This window comes from Apteryx mantelli, chromosome Z (assembly GCF_036417845.1).
Source record: "Apteryx mantelli isolate bAptMan1 chromosome Z, bAptMan1.hap1, whole genome shotgun sequence".
Taxonomy (NCBI): Eukaryota; Metazoa; Chordata; class Aves; order Apterygiformes; family Apterygidae; genus Apteryx; species Apteryx mantelli.
In genome coordinates this window covers 71001296-71020315 of record NC_090020.1, presented here as the reverse complement: position 1 = coordinate 71020315, position 19020 = coordinate 71001296, and the positions used below count along the sequence as shown (strand labels likewise).

Below are 19020 nucleotides of genomic sequence, written 5' to 3'. Positions count from 1 at the left end.
GGTAGTCAAACCTGAACTCAGTTCAAGGTAGCTACACTGAGTTAGCCCTGCAGCGCCTGATACATTGCAAAACTGCTCAGCTGGGTAAATACTTAAGCTGTGGTTAGACCAATGGTGAGCTCTGGAGTACCACAGTTTCTTAAAGCAAGTGCTGGGCTAATTCAGGTATGTCTGTACTGAACTACAGCCACAGTGTTGACGTATCCCCGCTCTGTGTATGAGGCTGTGATACTAAAATTTCCTCACTGCACAATAGTTTTTTCTGTCTTGCTAATTTGACTTTTACAGGTATAGTCACCTAGATATATGTATGTAAGAGGATTTTAAATCTTGCCTCATTGTACATAAGTGATTGAAAGAAAAAGATAATTGCTTGTAAAAATGCCAAGTTTCATTTTAACTGCGTGTTAGTCTGGTTTATGTTTTTAAGTCTCATTCTGTCTCCTGCCATTTTTCATGACAGAACTTCTGCGGTGGCCACAAATCAGCAAGTGCAGATCACCTGAACTGGAGACATTTTCATGTTATTGGACTGATGGAAATTTTTATAACCTAACTGCTCCAGGAACAATACAACTGTTGTACATGAAAAGGTACTAAAATGAAAAGAACCAAAGAATGAAAGAACAGAAGAAAGAAAGAAAGAGAAAGAAAGAAAGAAAGTCATATATTTAGATATGCCTGTTATCTCATTGCTTTCTTGCTATGATATGAACCATACTGTGTTTTAAGGGCATAAAATTGTGTTTTAAATGCATATTTTTCAATGTTAGAATTCTTTATTAATTATAAAGCCTTTTGCAGTGACCAGTGTTACTTGGGAGATAATTAAGAAAACATTCTTAATAAATATAGGTCCATGTTGCAGAATCCAAATTTGAACACTGTATGGCTTGGGAAGGGAGATTTAATATGGAACTTCAGTTTATTTCTTATCAACATAACATGCAGCTGTGAGATTCTTTATGTCCCTGCATTATGTATGTGGATTTTGGATCCAAGTCCCTCTCAGATTTTTATTAAAGTTTTATAAAAGCTTCATTGATCAAATGCTAGTTTAAATTCTGAATGTGTATGTCCAGGAGGTCTGCTCTGAGACTGGGCATTATGTTTTATTGAGTCCTGTTGAATTAAATGGCTTAGATTCGCATTTTACTTAAGCATCTGTAATTTTCAGGTGTTAAAGTGAGTAGCCTGAAAGAGGACATGCACATTGCCAGTACTGGCTGTTAAGGACAAAACTCTTGTTCACGTGAACTAGAGGGGGATGTGAATTTATGTTCCAGCTAACATACTGGTTCTCATACTTTTTTTAGACTTTCTACTATGATGATACATTTACTTAGCAAACTTAAGCTTAATGGCATTTCTTAGTTGCTTTTCCTGGACCTCTCAGAAATATAGGGATTCAAGATAAAAACCACTGTTTATGTGTAAATGATTAGCTGACAGTTGTCAGTGGCAAGCACCGAGAGAGTACAAACTTCAAAAATTAATGAAACTGCGATAAAACAGTGCCACATAAGTTAACCAAATCAGGTGTTTCATCTTTGCCCCAGAACTAAGTATACTGTGATAAAAGTTGTGAACTAAACATCCACTTCGAAAATATTTCTGTTTTAATGTGCAAACAACATTTAAGGCTCAGGACACAGCTGTACCACCTAACCCAGTCTCATCCATAACACAGGCCATATTATCTCATAACACCTTCATCAAGTCCTGACTTTGGCAGAGCTACAGCATTTCTTTTAGAAAAGTGTCTAGTCTCACCAGATAACTGCAAGACCTGTGCCTAGTGGCATGAATGCTCTTTTCTTAGTTTATGTAGCATCTACATTTCAAATTTTAGTTCTTAAACAGCCACTCAAGTATTGAAGGCTGCACTTGGCATAACTCTGTTTCCACCTAATCCTCCTGTGCAGCTTCAATGGCTCTTAGTAAGAAGAGATGTTTTTGTTATACTTTTTAAAAAGCAAGACTGTTATTTCTCCAACAAACATCTAACAGTATGTTTGTAAAGATCCCTATTCAGTCTACATTTGGTCTGAGAGTAGTGTTAGAGATAAACAACAGCAACAGCAGATCTATTCACTGTGAGATTTGTTTTTCTAAAGTGATTTTAGAAGCACTGAGTAAACATCTGTCACTTTTCCTGTAGAATATTTCTAACAATCTGGTCCTTCCCATTTTGCTTTAATTGAAGACATTTTGGGGTTTGGACCTGCTAGATAATTTCAGCTCAGCCATCTGAAAATGGCAGTATGTAGTAGCAGTATTTCTCAGTCTGAGTATTCAAGCCACTCTTTATGACTTCGCTAGGTTCTCTCTTTTAAGAGGTGAAATGATCTATATGAATATGATATTCCTGCTGCAATTCTTTAATCTATAAATAACATGAATATCTGAACAAAGTCAGAATGGAAAAACGTAAGTAGTTTCTTTGCTAGTAGTTCCAAGCCTGTGTCTTAGAAGTCCTGTATCCCGAGGAGCTGGGCCCTTCCTCACTCGCAGCGCTGTATTTCTCTTCCCCGGCACAGTGCACAGTTCTCCACTGGTTTGTGCCATGTCCCTTGCAGCATTCACCCTTGGGCGCTTCCAGTGCGAGCCATCAATACCCCAGTGCCTGCATTCGCATTCAGTTCCTCAGGGAAACTCACTCCCCTGGGTTTAGCTTTGCAGGCTGCAGTACTGATCGGCCTTATGGACTGCCTTGCAGTGTTTCAGATCTCATTACGTAGATGAGCATCTTGTTGCAATTTAATTTAGCCTGAACAGCAGTTGCTTAAAATATTACCTCTGACTGTTCCTTCAGCAGTGCCGTCCAAACCACGGAAATGCCACTAACAGTACATGAGAACCTAGACACATCTATGCAGGTAGCTTGGATAATGGTTTGGCTTCATTGTAAATCACAATAAATATTGACATGTATTTCTCACTTCCATACAACTTATGACTTAGCAATAATGTGTTTTGTAACATCTATAATTTGTATCTTATGAAATCTATAAATCTCTCTCACATTTATATTATGTTTCTATTGTCTTTGTAGGAATGATGAAGACTGGAAAGAATGTCCTGATTATATCACTGCAGGAGAAAATAGCTGTTATTTCAACACGTCTTACACCTCTATTTGGATACCATATTGTGTTAAGCTTGCCAATAAAGATGAAGTATTTGATGAAAAATGTTTCAGCGTTGATGAAATAGGTATGCTTCCATTTTGCATTTTAACGCTATATTTTTATACCACAGTAGGTATGGTTCTATAAGCTTTCTTATTATTCATACTGTATTTAAATTCTCCCTCTTGAGAGAGGTTGAAGGTTAGTTTTAAAAAATACAACGTATAGAAAAGGGTTTGGTTTTGTAACATATGTAATGTGATCTGCACCAGAACGTATTGCCCAGGATGAAAGAATGCTAAAAGGATAAAAGTAAATGTGTGGTTTCTCTTTATGAATACCAGGGTTGCTCAAATGTGTGCAGATGAGTTTGTTTTTGCCGTCACTCCAGGCCCTTTCTAATGGACGCTACACACCCTGTTCTTTATGAGCAAGGACGGTGTCCCAAAATCTTGATTCTGCAAAGTTCTGGAACCAAATAAGTTTTTGTTCCTGAATCAGCACTAGTCTGCAGAATCAGCATGTCTAGCATTTCTAAGCTAGAGCTTATATTTATTGCCATACGAATTGTGACTGTCCTTCAACTTTCTGGATGTTACTGTTTGCTCAGATCAGTGATATACGGACCGGCAATTAACACTTTAGTCCTGCAAGTGACTAGAACTCCCCCTGTTCCCTTTCCTTCAGCTCAACAAAAGTGCAGTCATTTTTCAGATACTGTACTTTATCAATGAGCTTCTACATTATTTCTGAAGTAGTTACAAAATATGTAACAGCAATTATTGTTTTTATTCATAATCAGAACTCTAAATTTAAATTTAAAAATTTAAATTTTGATGGACAATTGTTTACATCTCAGTGTTTTATAAGCTGCTATTGGAAAATACAGTGTAACAGGTAATACATTCTTAGTCTTTATTAGTCACTCGGATAAGATTTACACAGAGCATGTCTGCCTCCAGTGGCAGGATGCCTTCTTATTACCAAACCTTTAGTGACTTTGTCATTAATTCATAGAATTAGAGGCTAATCAGCAAATGTGTGGTTAATATGCTTTTTAAGTCCTGAAATCATTTAGCAGTGTGTAGCAAGAATGGTCATTTCACATTGAAAACTGGCTGTTTTATTCCAAATACTCTGTTTAAACAGTACTACCTGATCCCCCTGTCCACCTTAACTGGACTCTGCTAAATACTAGTCAGACTGGGATCCATGGGGATATCCAAGTAAGATGGGATCCACCACCAACAGCAGATGTTCAGAAGGGATGGATTACTCTGGAGTATGAATTGCAGTACAAAGAAGTTAATGAGACAAAATGGAAGGAGGTACGAAGCAAATACTTGTTATGTAAAAGTAGTACAGTGCAGGCTTGTTCTGTCCCTAACACTTTTGTACTATTATGAAAAGTAACAGGTTTGTAATTGCTAATTAGATGATACCTTAAGTCTTAAACAATCTACCTGTGTTCTTCTGAAGTTTTCTGACAAATATCATAACTTTTCATGTCCAGATAGTTGGCACACAGGTTAATAGTAAAAGACCCTGAGATCCCTGTGTTAGATTAGAAAGTATAGTAAGTCAGATATATACAAGTTTTTCAAGGATAAAATATTTCTCTATTGGTTTCCTGAATCTCAGCTATTTGAAACAGTGTGTGCTATTTTTAATAGTTGGAATAGGTATTTTATTCTTGGAAAATGTCACAGTGTCAGTCCAGATTTTCCAGGGCATCTGTAAAATTCTGGTATTTATGGATATGGTTTCAAAAGATTTAAAAAAAAAATTACTTATAATTTAAAATTTGATATAGTAAGCAAATGCAAACAATGCAACATAGATAAGACATACAGGTTTCATACGAGAAAGCAATGTGAAAAATGTGTCTATAAAGATAGGACATGAAGAAATAAAATGTTTATACTCCAAATCTTTAAGTTTTCTTTTGAAGATCACTAACTTCTCATGAAGTTAGTTTTCCTGTTATGGGGAAGAAGTTGTACCCAGCTTACCTGAACGTCTAGGCTAAGTGTCAGAGTGTTGCAGAATATTTGGATATGGGGACTTCTTCCTAAACATCAGTTCAATGAAATAAGAAAATCATTTCAGAGTAGAACCCTTCTTTTATCATCTTATTAAGAGGAACTGAGTTAACTGACAGAAGGAAAGCAGATAACACTGTTAAGAATTTGTCTTAATTTATAAAACGCAAATTTACCAACTGAAACATTTATAGTCAAGTTGATTTGTTGGCCTTCATCTGTGGAAGACCTTCGACCCCTTCTCACCTCTGATCCTTTTCAATGCTAACATTTTCTGTTTGTTTTATTTCTCATTAGTAAGTCTATAGTCAGGCAGGACCTATAATGTCTATAACTTTTTCCTTGTCTGAATTTCTTTCTATACTGAGTTAGGTTGTATTTATTTACTGTATACCTTCTATATTTTAAAGCCTACTAATGGGTTAAGTTTAGGCAATAAATCAATGCTCCTTAAGAACAACTTGAAAGCCTGCAGGGGTTTTGTATGAGACTTACAAAAGAAGATGGCAATACAGGTACCTCTTTAAAAATGCCCAGTCTTGATTTTTTATAAGCCTTTAGCTATCAATCATATAAATACCCTAATAAATCTCTTTGCTTGTTCCATTACCATCAGTAATTCCAGTATGCCTTGAGAATAGTTCTTCTCAGGAGGGCAAAGACTTGAAGTTCACTCTTTCTTCTGTCAGAAAACCATTAAGGAATTGCTGAATGCTGTACTTGCCTCAAGAAAATAGTATCACAGATTATGTTGTATTGGGGCTGTATTGTATATTATCATGCCTTTCAGCTTACACAGCATGGCATAATTCCTTGCAAAACTATCAATTAGAACACAAAACTGAAATTTCTAGACAAAATTTTGGTCTGGACTAAGACAATAGCAAAATTCCTAATGGCAACAGTAGATTGACGTGATTTCACTCTTTGCGTTACTTTCTGCAGATATCTTCTAAAATGAATGTTGAAGCAGTAAAGAGGTACTATTGATGGATGTCCAGTGGAAAGTTATATTTTCCATTATGAAATTACTAGTTTTATACACAAAGGATGATCTCTGGCTACTTAACTATGTCATAGTGCTTTCTACATATAACTGATACAAAAATGAATTTATGGTACTTATCAAATCAGACTTGTTTGTAATTTTATTTTAGATGCTTTGGGATGAACCTGTTTGGTTTTTCATGTACATCATACCTGTTTCCCTCAATCCATTTGATAATTGAAAGTAGATAACTTACATATTGATAGAGGGATAAAACATTATTTAATTAATAAAGTACTGCAACAGTAAGTCATAGTGCTAAAAGAATCAAAATTATTTCCTGAGCAACTTCCTAAAACAGTAAAATCCCCATCCTTGTTTAGCCGCTGTTCATGAGACAGAGCCACATTTAGTCTAGTTTACACTTTGGAAAGCTTTTGCTATTGTTACTAGCTCTTTGTTAAGTAACTTTTTAAAATTCTGCTGTTATCTTGAAGTGTCGCCCGTTTCATTCACTGGACTGAAAGTCTGTCCCCGCTTATGTCAGTGCAAGTTTGCCAGTTATGAGCAGCAGCAGTTGTACAGTCTCTGTGAGGCTGTTGTGTTCTTCTAAGAAGGTGTGAAAACTCGCTTGTCATGTGAACAGTAGTGGAGTGATGATCTAGAAGGGAAGTGGCTAACTGTGAAGTGCCTAAAAATGTATGCAAAACAGGAAATCTTGAAAGTCTAATTTTCCTCTAGGATTTATCATATTTTAGATTGGATTGATCTTTTGATTTATTTACAAAAAAATACAGGCCCAAATCTACCTGCCGTGGGATGACATCGATGATCACAAGTCAGTCCTCAGTGAAGAGGACTGGATGAGGGAGGACTCACTGCTGGCTCTCATATCTTGTTGAATTTTTGCTGGAAAAGGTCAATTTTACATCGCAGTGCAGTATTCTTAGGGCCGCGAAGCACGAAGGCCATAGCTACGTCCGCAGAGCACTGTGACTGAGCCGATGGGCCTTCCTGAGAGGCAGGCGGGCCGTTTGGGGGTGCCGGTGTCGTCTCCCCGCCCTGCGCTAGGCAGACAGCCTGCTCTCCCCGGGAGCTCTGTGCTGCAGGGGCGCCGCACCTTGCGCTGCGCCTGCCCCGTGCGCTCTGAACGTGTGGGGTTTCGCTCTTCTTCCCGCCGGGGCAGTTAAAGCCAGTGGTTCAGTTGCTGCGCTGGCTGCGGCGCCCGGGCCAGGCTCTGCCCCGGGTGCTGCTGTCCCGGTGGGCACCCTCAGCGCCCCGGGGGCTCTGGCCCGCTGCTGACAAGCAGTTGCTCGGTTTTCCCCCCCTCTCGCAGGGGCTGGGCAGTTGCACAGCTCAGCGTGACGCCAGATTTGTCACACGTGTCCGTAGTCAGAACAGTGTGGTAGTCACGGGCATAACAGCGTGCGCTAAGTAAACCACGTGCAGTAGGGTCCAGCAACCCAGAGTTTGATTCCAAGCTCCCTTTCAGATACTTTAAATGAGTTTCCTATGCGCTGCCATTCGTTTTTATTGGTTATCTTTTATCATGTGTCTCTCCTACAGTTTTTAATTGATTTGATCCATATGACACAGGCTATTCCTTAGTAGCACGTTCTATTCAGTTCATGCTGTACCTTCTTCAGTCTATACATCTTGCACCATCCAGGTGTCTTATGTAAACCTTTGTTAGTCCATTGAAGAACTAGAGATATCCTGCCTATTAATCAATTACCTGTTTTTTTAGCAACTCTAGCAAGTTCAGTTCATTTCAATTACACAGCTGCAGTAATTATACTTCCTATTTTCCAGGTCTCCATTTTGGCCTGTATACTGCCCTTTCCAAGTGCTTTGGCCACCATTATCTGGGGTACATAAGATTTTATGTGGCCTAGCATCCCTGTCATAAGAATCTCCTTTAATTGTCTCAGTAAAAACACCTAGTGTAAAAACTTAGTGTACTATTTCTTTGTGGCTTCATAGCATGAAATAAGTAACATGGGCTAGTGTAGATTGTATTCCCTCCCTGCCACTTTCCAACTGGATTGGCTTCACACTATAATAACTTCCGTGACGCAGAGCAATGCTTCTCCAATGTCCAGCTCTGAACTACTGGCAGAGAAAAGGATCAGTCCGTGATCACTGCCTCTTGCCAAATCTGACTGATTAGCGCTCAAAACACTTCAATCTAGAGATGTTAAGGATCACAAGTACTTCACAGATCATAGCTACCTACAGAATGTGTTTCAAGTTGTAGTTTATGCAGGTACAGTAATAGTAGGATTGCATTGCTGAAGCTTCTTTTAAATCCCCAATGGCTATTGTTTTCCGGCTGTTTTAACTCCTAGCTCATGATCATTTTTGCCAGTATTGTCCTTGATTCTGAAATAAAAGTAGAATATAACACCTGCCAGATGTGTTTATATTTTGTGCACATTTTCCTTATTTTTTGTATACTTGTGCTGGTCTGTTGGAGTGAGAAAATATATTCTGTAGAGGAGGAATATAAGGAGAGATTTCACATATTAAGACCTCCAGTGTGACTTCCCATGTAGTTTGGTATGCAGCAATATCCAAGTATGCTGCAGTTAATACTTAATTGTAAAAATCTTTAGAACTACAGTCTGATCCCAGCTCTACCGGTGTCTCTATGCATTATCTCATTTATATATAGTTGAAGATTTTGGAAGCTATGCAGTCTTCCCAAAAAAAGCAGATTTGTAAGACATGTAATAAATTTGGCTAGAAGGCCTTTAAATCACTTTCCTTCTTAAGATAGATTCTGTAGTGGGGACTGCAGTAGTTTTAGGACTTTCATGTTATTTTAACAAGGTTTTTGGCATTGTGAAGTTGGTAATGGTGTGTTATAACAGCAAAAAAGATTTACAACTTGATAAGAGCATTGGGAGATATTCACACCACCTACTTACAGCATATAACTGGGGGCAGCTGCCTTTCTTCATTGAGTGGACTTACAGAGAACTTGGATTCTCCACCTTGGTGTCCTGAATCACAGCAGAGTCTGATGGCTAGTAAGTCCAAAGTAAATGGTGTGAATTTTCTCTGAACTCTTCTTGTGGTGCCCTTAAAGGTTCCAAGTAGCAAAAATGCCTTTAAATGCTTATTTTTGAAATCAAGAAGCAGTATAATTTTGCAAGTACAACTCAAACAAATAAATCACAGTCATTCTGTCTTTACAGTTAGAACCCAGGCTCTCAACAATGGTTCCACTGTACTCTCTGAAGATGGGAAGAGATTATGAGATAAGAGTTCGATCAAGACAACGTACTTCTGAAAAATTTGGGGAGTTCAGTGAAATCCTTTATGTATCTTTTTCTCAAACTGGCGTTGAATTTGTTCATTGTGCTGAAGGTAAATAAGAAAAATGTAGCAAAGTTTTTATAAGCGTTGCTGTGGTTTTTGTCTTTTTTTTTTGATTTCTCCTTTCCTTTTATGTTTTATACCTGAATAGATTGGTAATTCAATCTAATATGTGAAACTCATTTGATGAGATTGAGAGTATACAAGTTTCATATACAGGTTCACAAGTAAACCGAGCAAAACTCCCAGCTCTTCAAAGAGCAAAAATATGGATAGCTTCAAGAATCAGAAATAATAACTGCTGTTGCCCACACTATAGAGCCTAAAAGAAAGAAAGTCAAATCTCATACTTCATTGTGTAAACTGATCACTCCAAAAGTGAAGAAGAGAATTGTCACTTCCATACAACTGGCTAAGTCTGTTATCAGAACTGTGGTGTGCTTTCCTGATCTGCCTGAAACTGTCAAGGATAGTGTTTTCCTGATTCTTGCTTCTGTGCTTGTACTTGTTTTTAAAATGCTATTAAATAAGATAGAAGGAGAAACAACTGCTGGGCACCACCTTTTCTCTATTAAAAGAATGAGGTAGTGCCTTATTCTAAAGCATTTTCAGGTCTGAGCTGCTAAACTAACTCTTCAAAATATGATCTCTTCAGCAAATCCTTTTAACAGGCTGTTTCATTTTGTTTTCTAGAATATAAGTGGAGGTGTTAAATAAAACCAGACATAACTCTTATCTTTCAAAATCTTGCTAGATTCCCCCTTTTTAAATTTTTTATATTAATAGTTTTCTTTTCTAGTTCATATGAACACTTGGCATTATTTATGTTACTCCGAATCAATTTGAATTAAGTTGTCACAGTTTTCATATGAACAAAATGAAAATACTATGAAAATCTAAGTTGTCATACTTGTACAGTTTTCCTCAGTCACTACAACCCAGCTATCTATATGTCTCACACAGCAGCAGTGATCTGATTTGGTGGATGATTTCCCCTCCATGTATTGAGTTGCTGGATTAGGACTAGGTTGGAAATTCTGCACAAGAAAATTGAGACAGCATACTGTGGTGTGGCAAAATTTATTTTTGCTTGTTTGGTACTTCACCTTTAGGAACATAGAATTAAACTTGAAATTTTCAGTGTTAAAAGTTAAGCATTTAAATTTTAATGTACTCTTCCAATTTTTCAAAGCAGCAGGGTATTCACAGCTCTCACTGACATGAAAAGGAGTTACTGCTTCTCCTCGATCAAAATAGGGACCTGTCTAACATAGGCCTATCCATGTAAAACTTTAAATACTCATGCTTCAAAACATGTCCAGTCAAAATCTAAGCTGTGAACAGAGGGCTAAAACCAGCGCCTGAAAATATTTTTTTTTTCCGAAAGGCCACATATTTATATTCATATATAGAACTCTAAAGCTCCCTGTCCAGTATTTCTTGGCCACAAAAATAAGTGAAGTTTGTTTGGAAAACTTAACATTGGCAACAAATGAGAAGAATCTAAGGCTACAGCCAGAAGAAATTTTAGTATACTTTGTATTTTCTACAGTGCCATCTTGAGTATGATGGAATTGCCAGTATTTAAGAGAGAAAATATTTCATTTATCAGCATTGTTCTTTATTCCTACCAAACCACTTTTATCAGTCAGCTAAGTTCTCTCCTTGTAACGATCTGCAATGTAAATACAAAGAGGAAAAGAAATCTTTTTTTTTTTGCATTTGACACTGCTCATAACATAATTAATATTCCACCATTTAAAGAGTAGTGTTATGACACAGCCATGTTTTAGTTTCTGTGACAGAGGGATGGTTTGCCTATGATTTAGTAGAGTTACACACGATAAATAGTGTTCACTGAGTTTTGGCTGACAGAAGCAGCAACATGGTCTGCAGCATTATATGCTGTCACGACTACTGGCATGTTCCAAGCAGGCAGGATGTTCCTCTCATGACTGTTTTTGCTTCTTATGTTGTCTCTGCTAGGATTTTGTTTATATTAAAAAGCTCAGTCTGTTTTTGCAAGGAGTCTAAGTAGACTCACAAATGCAATATGGAAACTATTGAGACTAAAAGGGTATTTTTGTTTGTTTAATACAAAATTTTCACATTTAAGTAACCAGAAATTCCCATATCAGTTTTTATGGCTTTGGAATCCTTGGGCAGCAGAAGAGAAGGTTGAAATTAAAGATGCAACAGAGATGCAGATTCCTGCTAATAAGTTTTTGTTCTGTTGTTTCAGAAATTGAGTTTCCCTGGTTCTTAGTTGTCATCTTTGGAGCATGTGGGCTGGCTGTAACAGTGATCTTAGTCCTGTTGTCCAAACAACCAAGGTAGGGAGTTTTTATCTGTCAGGTTTTCTTTACTTGTAGTTTAAAAAATAGGGTGCTTCAATTTTTTTAAATTTGGGGGACTAGAAACTATTTTGGGGATTGTTTCCCATCCTCTTAAGCTACATGGATGCTGGCATTTATAAGCACTGGGCCTTGAGCAGTGGGAGTCTGATCGACAGCTCCTGTTCCTTTTGGATTGCAGAGCATTTCATAGCACAGTATTTATTTGGCTAATTTACTTAGGCTTTGAATGGGGTTGGGTTTTTAGTCTGTTCAAATTTTGTGAATACTATTTTACACACTTATTGTTCAAAAATTTCACACAAACATATGTCAGTATATTTGTTGTTCTTAGACTATTCAGCCGATCACTGACTATTTCTTCACTGAGCCAAGGGAAAGAGCTTGAGTCATAAGGCAGTATTTGGTCGCTATGGACAGATTGCTGCTCCTATAAATAACATGACTAAAACAAAACAAAGCTCAGGATTGTGTCATTTATAAAAATGACATAATGGTTTCAAAGTGAATTTGTTGCCTAAAATGTGTGTTCAAGGATGGGTTTTGGCAGAATTAATTCAGTTTGGATGTCATGGCAGTACCGTCCTAGATTATGGAGCAATATCATGGTCAATCCCCCATGCATGTCAGTGGTCTTATATATACACTCTGAAAATGAACATTGAGGTGTTTTTCACATACCAGCGTGACAGCAAATCATTGAAATGAAAGCAAGATGGAGCAATGGGTGCAGTTTGAGCTAGCTCTAAAAAAATAATTTAGGCAGGCAGCTCTAAGCTTTGGCATTGCTTAACTTTTAGGCAGCCACTCCCTGTAATAGCATCCCGATCTGGAGCTAACATCAAGACTCCTGACACAATGCATGAGAAAATCTAGATGTGTCAGAATGGGGAGAGAGCAACTCACGTGTAGGACCTGGAGCTAACTAAAGTCAGTACACTGAGCAAGTAGTGGTCACAGAAAATGGTCTTGGTCACAGAAAATCCTGAGGGCTGAAGCATATCTGATCACAGCTGCTTCATATCTTAGATGTTAATCATGATTATTGGAGGAAGCTTTCCTCCACTGAGGGCCCTTTATCTGGAAAGTTTTTCTGGCCTTTTAGCCTTTACCCTCTCCTTGTGGTGGTGTGAGTAGGAACTTCTGTAGAGGAGCAGACTGCATAGATTTCCCATAATGCAAAATATCAAGGTTCAGTTTCCTCCTGTAGCTGCAGGATGCCAAATACCAATTCATATTTGCCTCCACTCTGACCTCACAAGATCCAAACGAGGCTCCCTAGGACAGATGCCCTATCCTTAGTGGTTAGCTCATTCTCTTTAGAGTTGAGAGATGCAGGTTTGAACTATCTGAGGATAAGAAAGGAACTGAGCCTAGTTCTCCCTCCTGAATGATCTCTCTAGGCAGTGAGTGGTAGAAATTTTCAGCTGTTTTATTAGATGCAGTGCTCAGTGCTGTAGCTGCTCTGAGAGCATGGCCAGTGCACAGCAAGCACAACCCCTCCAGGGATTAGGCAGAAAGTTACGGGGTTTTTGGCTGTCATTCTAACTTACTGGGCAGTGCCTGCCAAAAAAACAAAACACCTGGGGAATTTGGGCCTTCCATAGTTAAGCAGAAGGTGCTAAATCTCTCTCTAGCACTTCTTAAGACTCCTCAGATCCTTCCTGGGCCTCGCCAAGGTCACTAAAAATACAGCAAAACTAATATTTGGATTTGGATCTTCTATTCTCATAGTTTACTCACCTTCTCAAATAGGCAAGCGATGCAGTGTAAAGAGAATGCGGGATTTGCCTTTTGGGAAGTACAGTTCATCCATTTGCAAAAGAAGCAAGGAGGTAAAATGGAGGAGATAGGCATGACCCACTATTATTGGATTATTATTAATGGAAAATCATCTTTCTATTTGGATTTTTTGTCCTCAAATAATTTGAATTTACTTGCTTTATGAAGGACTAGAATAATACCTATTTCTGTAGTAAGTAATCATGCATTAGAAAGTGACTAGTTCTTTCTCTACAAGGATAAAACCCAGACTGCTGTTATTATAAATTACTTATTACATTAATAATTGGGAAGACAGAAGGATCACAGAGATGGCAAAACATTAGCCTAAATTTTTGCAGTTGTGTTTCAGTTGTTTTGTTTATTAGTTCTAAAGTAATTCACTGCCTTTCACCAAGTCCCCCTTTTTCTGTTCCCTTACTTGCATTTATTGCCCTTCTGCAAGACTACTTTGTCCCTAAAAAAAACTTTAGGAAAGTCATGCTGAACACTTAGAATTGTATTAGGTTCCTTTGCAAATTATGTAAAAATGAAAACTATTGACAATGCTCTAGGAATTTACTCTCCTTTTATAGAGCATTAAATTATCAAAGACTGGAGTCCAGAATGGAGTCCACCATAAATGTGTGTGATTTCAACAAGGACGACTGCAAAAAGCTTGTTTTTTATTTGGAATGAAAGAAAACAATCCTTCTCCTTATCATTATTTTAAACTGAATCCTAAAGCATTTCAGTTTTGAAGTAAATAAGTATAAAATGCAATGTAAAACTCCCGTATTTCTGAACTCCTCAAAAAGGACCATTTCAAATTAAAAACCATCTTTTTTTTCCCAGGTTAAAAATGCTGATTTTTCCTCCTGTGCCAGTTCCAAAGATTAAAGGGATTGACCCCGATCTCCTAAAGGTAATGTTATGCTCTGAAATCTTCAGAGTGGCAATCGTTGCAGTAGTACCAGGTGACAATTGTTCTCCCAGGCAGAACAGTTTTGTAGAAAGAAATTATGAAATGAGGCGAGTTGCCATAAAATTGTTTTTCATAAAGTACAGAAGAACACACCTTGAAATTATTACATCAGCTACAGTTATCTTTCCTTAAGTTAACATCTTAAAAAGCACAAACATTTTCGCTTGTTCCTTTATAACCTTCATTTTTTCTTGCTTTATAGAAAGGAAAGTTAGATGAAGTGAACTCCATCTTAGCCAGCCACGACAGCTACAAGACACAGCTATACAATGACGACTTGTGGGTTGAGTTTATTGAGCTGGACATAGAGGACCCTGATGAAAAGAACAGAGGTTCGGATACCGACAGGCTCCTAACTGATGATCATCTGAAATCACACAGTTGCCTGGGGGCGAAGGATGATGATTCTGGACGGGCCAGTTGTTGTGAACCAGATATTCCAGAGACAGACTTCAGTGCTAGTGACACGTGTGATGCCATCTCTGATACTGACCAGTTCAAAAAGATAACTGAGAAAGAAGAGGATCTCTTGTGCCTTGATAGGAAAGATAACAAGTTACTTCCCAGTCTAATCCTAGACACAGATACCCAAGAGCCTAATACTAAAAATGCTAAAGTTCAGTGTGAAAATAATGAGTCGTGGCCACCTTTTGCTGACAGCGTTAAATCAGCTAGTCCGTCGGTCCATACCCAGCTAAGTAACCAGAACTGTACGACAAATACTGACTTTTATGCGCAAGTGAGTGATATTACTCCAGCAGGCAGTGTTGTACTCTCACCCGGGCAGAAATCCAAGGTGGGGAGAGCGGAGTGTGAAGGCTGCGCAGAACAAAACTTCACCGTGGACAGTGCCTACTTCTGTGAGGCAGATGTGAAAAAATGTATTGCTGTGACTTCACACGAAGAGGATGAGCCACATGTTCAGGAGCAAAGCTGTAACGAGGACGCTTACTTCACCACAGAGAGCCTTACCACTACTGGTGTCAATCTTGGAGGTGCGGCAATAGAAACCCCCATTTCGGAGATGCCTGTCCCAGACTATACTTCTATTCATATAGTTCACTCTCCCCAAGGCCTTGTGCTCAATGCAACTGCGCTGCCTGTGCCAGACAAAGAATTTAACATATCTTGTGGCTATGTGAGCACAGACCAACTGAACAAAATCATGCCATAGCTCTTCTTTGACTAGGTGTATGCAGTATTTCATGGCAGAGAGTCAGCTTGAGCTTGTATGCTGAAACCAAAATGAAGTTTAAAAGTTTCTTGTGGTTGTTATAATTTTATCTGAAATGTTGAAACATAAAATATTCATCAAAATATTCCTATTGTGTTCTGTAAATATTATCTATGAATTTGTCTTGAGACTGTTTTACTAGCAGTGACTGTCTTGTTATTGTGGGTGTTGATTTTTGTGATACTAAGCATTGAAATTACTATGTTTAATGTACAGTAAAACATGTTTTTTGATAAAGCTAAAAATCAGGCGGTTTAAAGTCTAAGAATTTAATAAAAATCATTCTGTTGGCAGAGATCTTTATATCAGTAATTGGGAACTGAACATACAGGTGAAAAAACAAAAGCAGTTTGAATAAAGAACACATTTATTTTGATTTATATAAATTAATAAAATATATTTTAATATTTTAGTCATAAAAACATAAATGTTTTATATTACACTACACTCTGTAGTTTAATTATGATGACCCATCTAAACAATGCAATTGCTGCAATCTTAGAAAAGTATTTTCTGTTTTATAAAAGTTTTGTTTGCAGCAAAAAGAAAAAAGAATAGATTTTTTTACAGAGCCATTTTGTACCTCCAAAGAAACCTAGAGAAATTTTGAAATATTGTAGGAACTTACAGTGACTGATCCTATTACTTTCTTACAGTAACTAATATAGAAATATACATTAAATTCAAAGTTTTGTAGAAAACTTTAAAATATACAGAATATTTGGGCAAATGATATTTTCTGCTTCATCAGATCCTGGTTAATACTAATAATATACTTTTTTATAAGCAAGTTTTTGTTGACCACAATATTTAACAGTGTAGAACTACACTTTCATTGAACAATTTTGAAACACACATGAATAAGCTCTAGTGATTTAGCAGCATAATCTTTTCACATTTGACCAAGTTCTGAAGCCCTCTTACAGCCAAAGCTATCACTACAGTCATTAATTTGTGCCACATAAAGTATTGATTAAACAGATAAAATAAGGACTTCAGGATCTGGCCAGCAGTTCATTTTTGAAGCTATACTGGGATTAAATAACTTCAATGGAACAAGGGAATTGAATACAGTATTGTTCAAAAGTTTCTCTCTTTTGCAGCCTGGCAGCATCTCTCCTCTGACTGCATTTAGGCAGGCTTTCAGACGGAAAGGAGAGAAAAACAAAACTCAGTGGGGAAGCTTTTTGTTCTTAAGTATATTAGGAACTTTACAGAGCTTTGCAAAGAACTGTTAGTGCTTCAGAGGTTAACTTAGCAGGCCATAGTTCCATCGTAGCGGAAGTACTACTTAGAAAGCAAATAGGGATGTTCATTTCCTTTCTCTTAACCTGAACAGAAGTTTATGAAGTGCAGCGAATGCAGCTGTTGCTCATGATGTCTCCCACTGAATTCACTGATGCTCTCTGTGACCAAGGGCTACAGGACCGGGCCCAACTATTGGGAGGGATTTTTAGTTTAGCACGGACTTTATGGTAAATGTGCATTAGATATTCTGCTAATTTGCTGCTATATTTTTCTAACAGCTACATTATTTAGTTTCATATAAAATTTCATAGATGATAGACACTAATACAATTAATGCCTATGTGTGTGTTTGGAAGAAATTTCTTACTCTGTTTCTATTGCCAAAAATAGATAAATACCTCAATCAAACTCAGAATGTCATTTTGGTACTTTACTGGTCACACAAGCCATTATACGCTGGTCAGAAGATTTGTGTCTTTCAGTTTGTATTTAACTTTCCTTATGTCAGTGTTTTGTTTGTTTTTCTCAGTTTAATAAATGTATTGTCTTTGATCTGTCCTGGTACAATGTGTTTTATTGCAGATAATTAAATTTTTATGGACTGCAGAGATTTTATCAGGAGAAATCAAGTATTTCTCATTGAATAAAGTAGATTGTAGCTTGCTTTGTATAGAAGCAAGGCCAACTGGGATCCATATTTTCACTGACTGAGATGTATATAGCTAAAAATAGAAGCACAGACCTAAATTTACAGACAGAGATAGGGCATGCTATACCCAGAACTGCCCAAGATGTGTTACTGATTTAGCAGCCCAGTTTACCTTTTGTGGGAACAGCCTGTGGTTGCAAATAAGTAAGCTGTACTAGTTCAAAATTTGCACCTACAGCTGAATCCACAAATCAGATATTCTGACAAATCTCATTAGTTACTTACAGCAATAAAGGGAATCTGTCCTAGCAGTATATGAACTCTGAAAATGAGTGTCTCTATGAAAACTGCTGTATGTTGAATGTCTCTTAGCATGTAACTCAGTAATGCACTACTGCCCATCTTCTTTATTGACTGAAATCAAGGGAGCTGTTGGAAGAATCCAACCAGATAAGGGTAAACCCTTCCCTCCCAAGGGAATCAGGATATGATTCAGTTGCCTACACACACAAGTCCAGTATCATTTAGGGTATGCAGCCTGGCTTCCAGCTGCTGGTCCAGAACAGCACAGGTCTCTTGTAGATTCTGTCTTATCTGTCAGCCTAAATCTTGGCAGAGGCCCATGTTTTGGCAACTGCATGAATCCCCCATGGAAGGATACAGCTCCAGGAATGTAAATGTCTTTGTGTCAGGTAGGTCTAAGTTACCATTATAGTTAGTGGAGCCTAAAGAGCTATTTAGCTGACTAAATACAGGTGTCTGCTTTAGATGGGCTGACTTGTGTTCTTGACTCTTCAGACTATAATGGGAGCTTGGACATCTTGCTCACATTCAGACACCAAAATATGTGTCTTAATTAAGGTGTCTTAATGTTGAGCTGAATTTCACCTTAGCTGACCCCTGTGGACAAGCTAAGCCAGAGAGAGTTACTGTGTAAAAACAACTTTAGCTTTAGAACTCAATGTAAATGAACTAACATGATGAGTAAATACACTGCTTACACCTGTCACATGAAGAATTAAGCTTCAAGAGGCTTATGCCTTTCATAAGGCTCTAAAAACGCTTGGGCTTCAGTGGGAATCTGAGGATTCCCAGATGGGCTGAAGGAAGGTAAGAGATGTCAAAGAATGAACACAGTGACTCACCACTGCCATGGGGGGGGACTCCTGCTCCCCCTGTTTATCTGTGCAAGTTCTTGTGCTCTCCAGACTTCTCCATGAGCTGATCCAACTCTCTAAAACCTGAAATAATTATGAGAGCAAACTATCAGAAGTCATTTTCTGTTGATTAATGAATTCAAGTGATTC

At 37.8% G+C, this 19020-nt stretch overlaps 1 protein-coding gene across 2 annotated transcripts in view; it reads left to right on the top strand.

The window, feature by feature from the left end:
• Window positions 1-17616, top strand: part of GHR (growth hormone receptor) — a 140918-nt gene extending 123302 nt beyond the window's left edge. For both annotated transcript variants that reach the window (XM_067316739.1, XM_067316738.1), the window contains exons 4-10: window positions 464-593; window positions 3056-3216; window positions 4281-4459; window positions 9362-9533; window positions 11725-11815; window positions 14453-14522; window positions 14785-17616. In XM_067316739.1, the coding sequence (XP_067172840.1) occupies window positions 464-593; window positions 3056-3216; window positions 4281-4459; window positions 9362-9533; window positions 11725-11815; window positions 14453-14522; window positions 14785-15756 (1775 nt within the window). In that variant the 3' untranslated portion in view covers window positions 15757-17616. The remainder of the gene's footprint in view (window positions 1-463; window positions 594-3055; window positions 3217-4280; window positions 4460-9361; window positions 9534-11724; window positions 11816-14452; window positions 14523-14784) is intronic.
• The last annotated feature ends 1404 nt before the right edge of the window (window positions 17617-19020 follow it).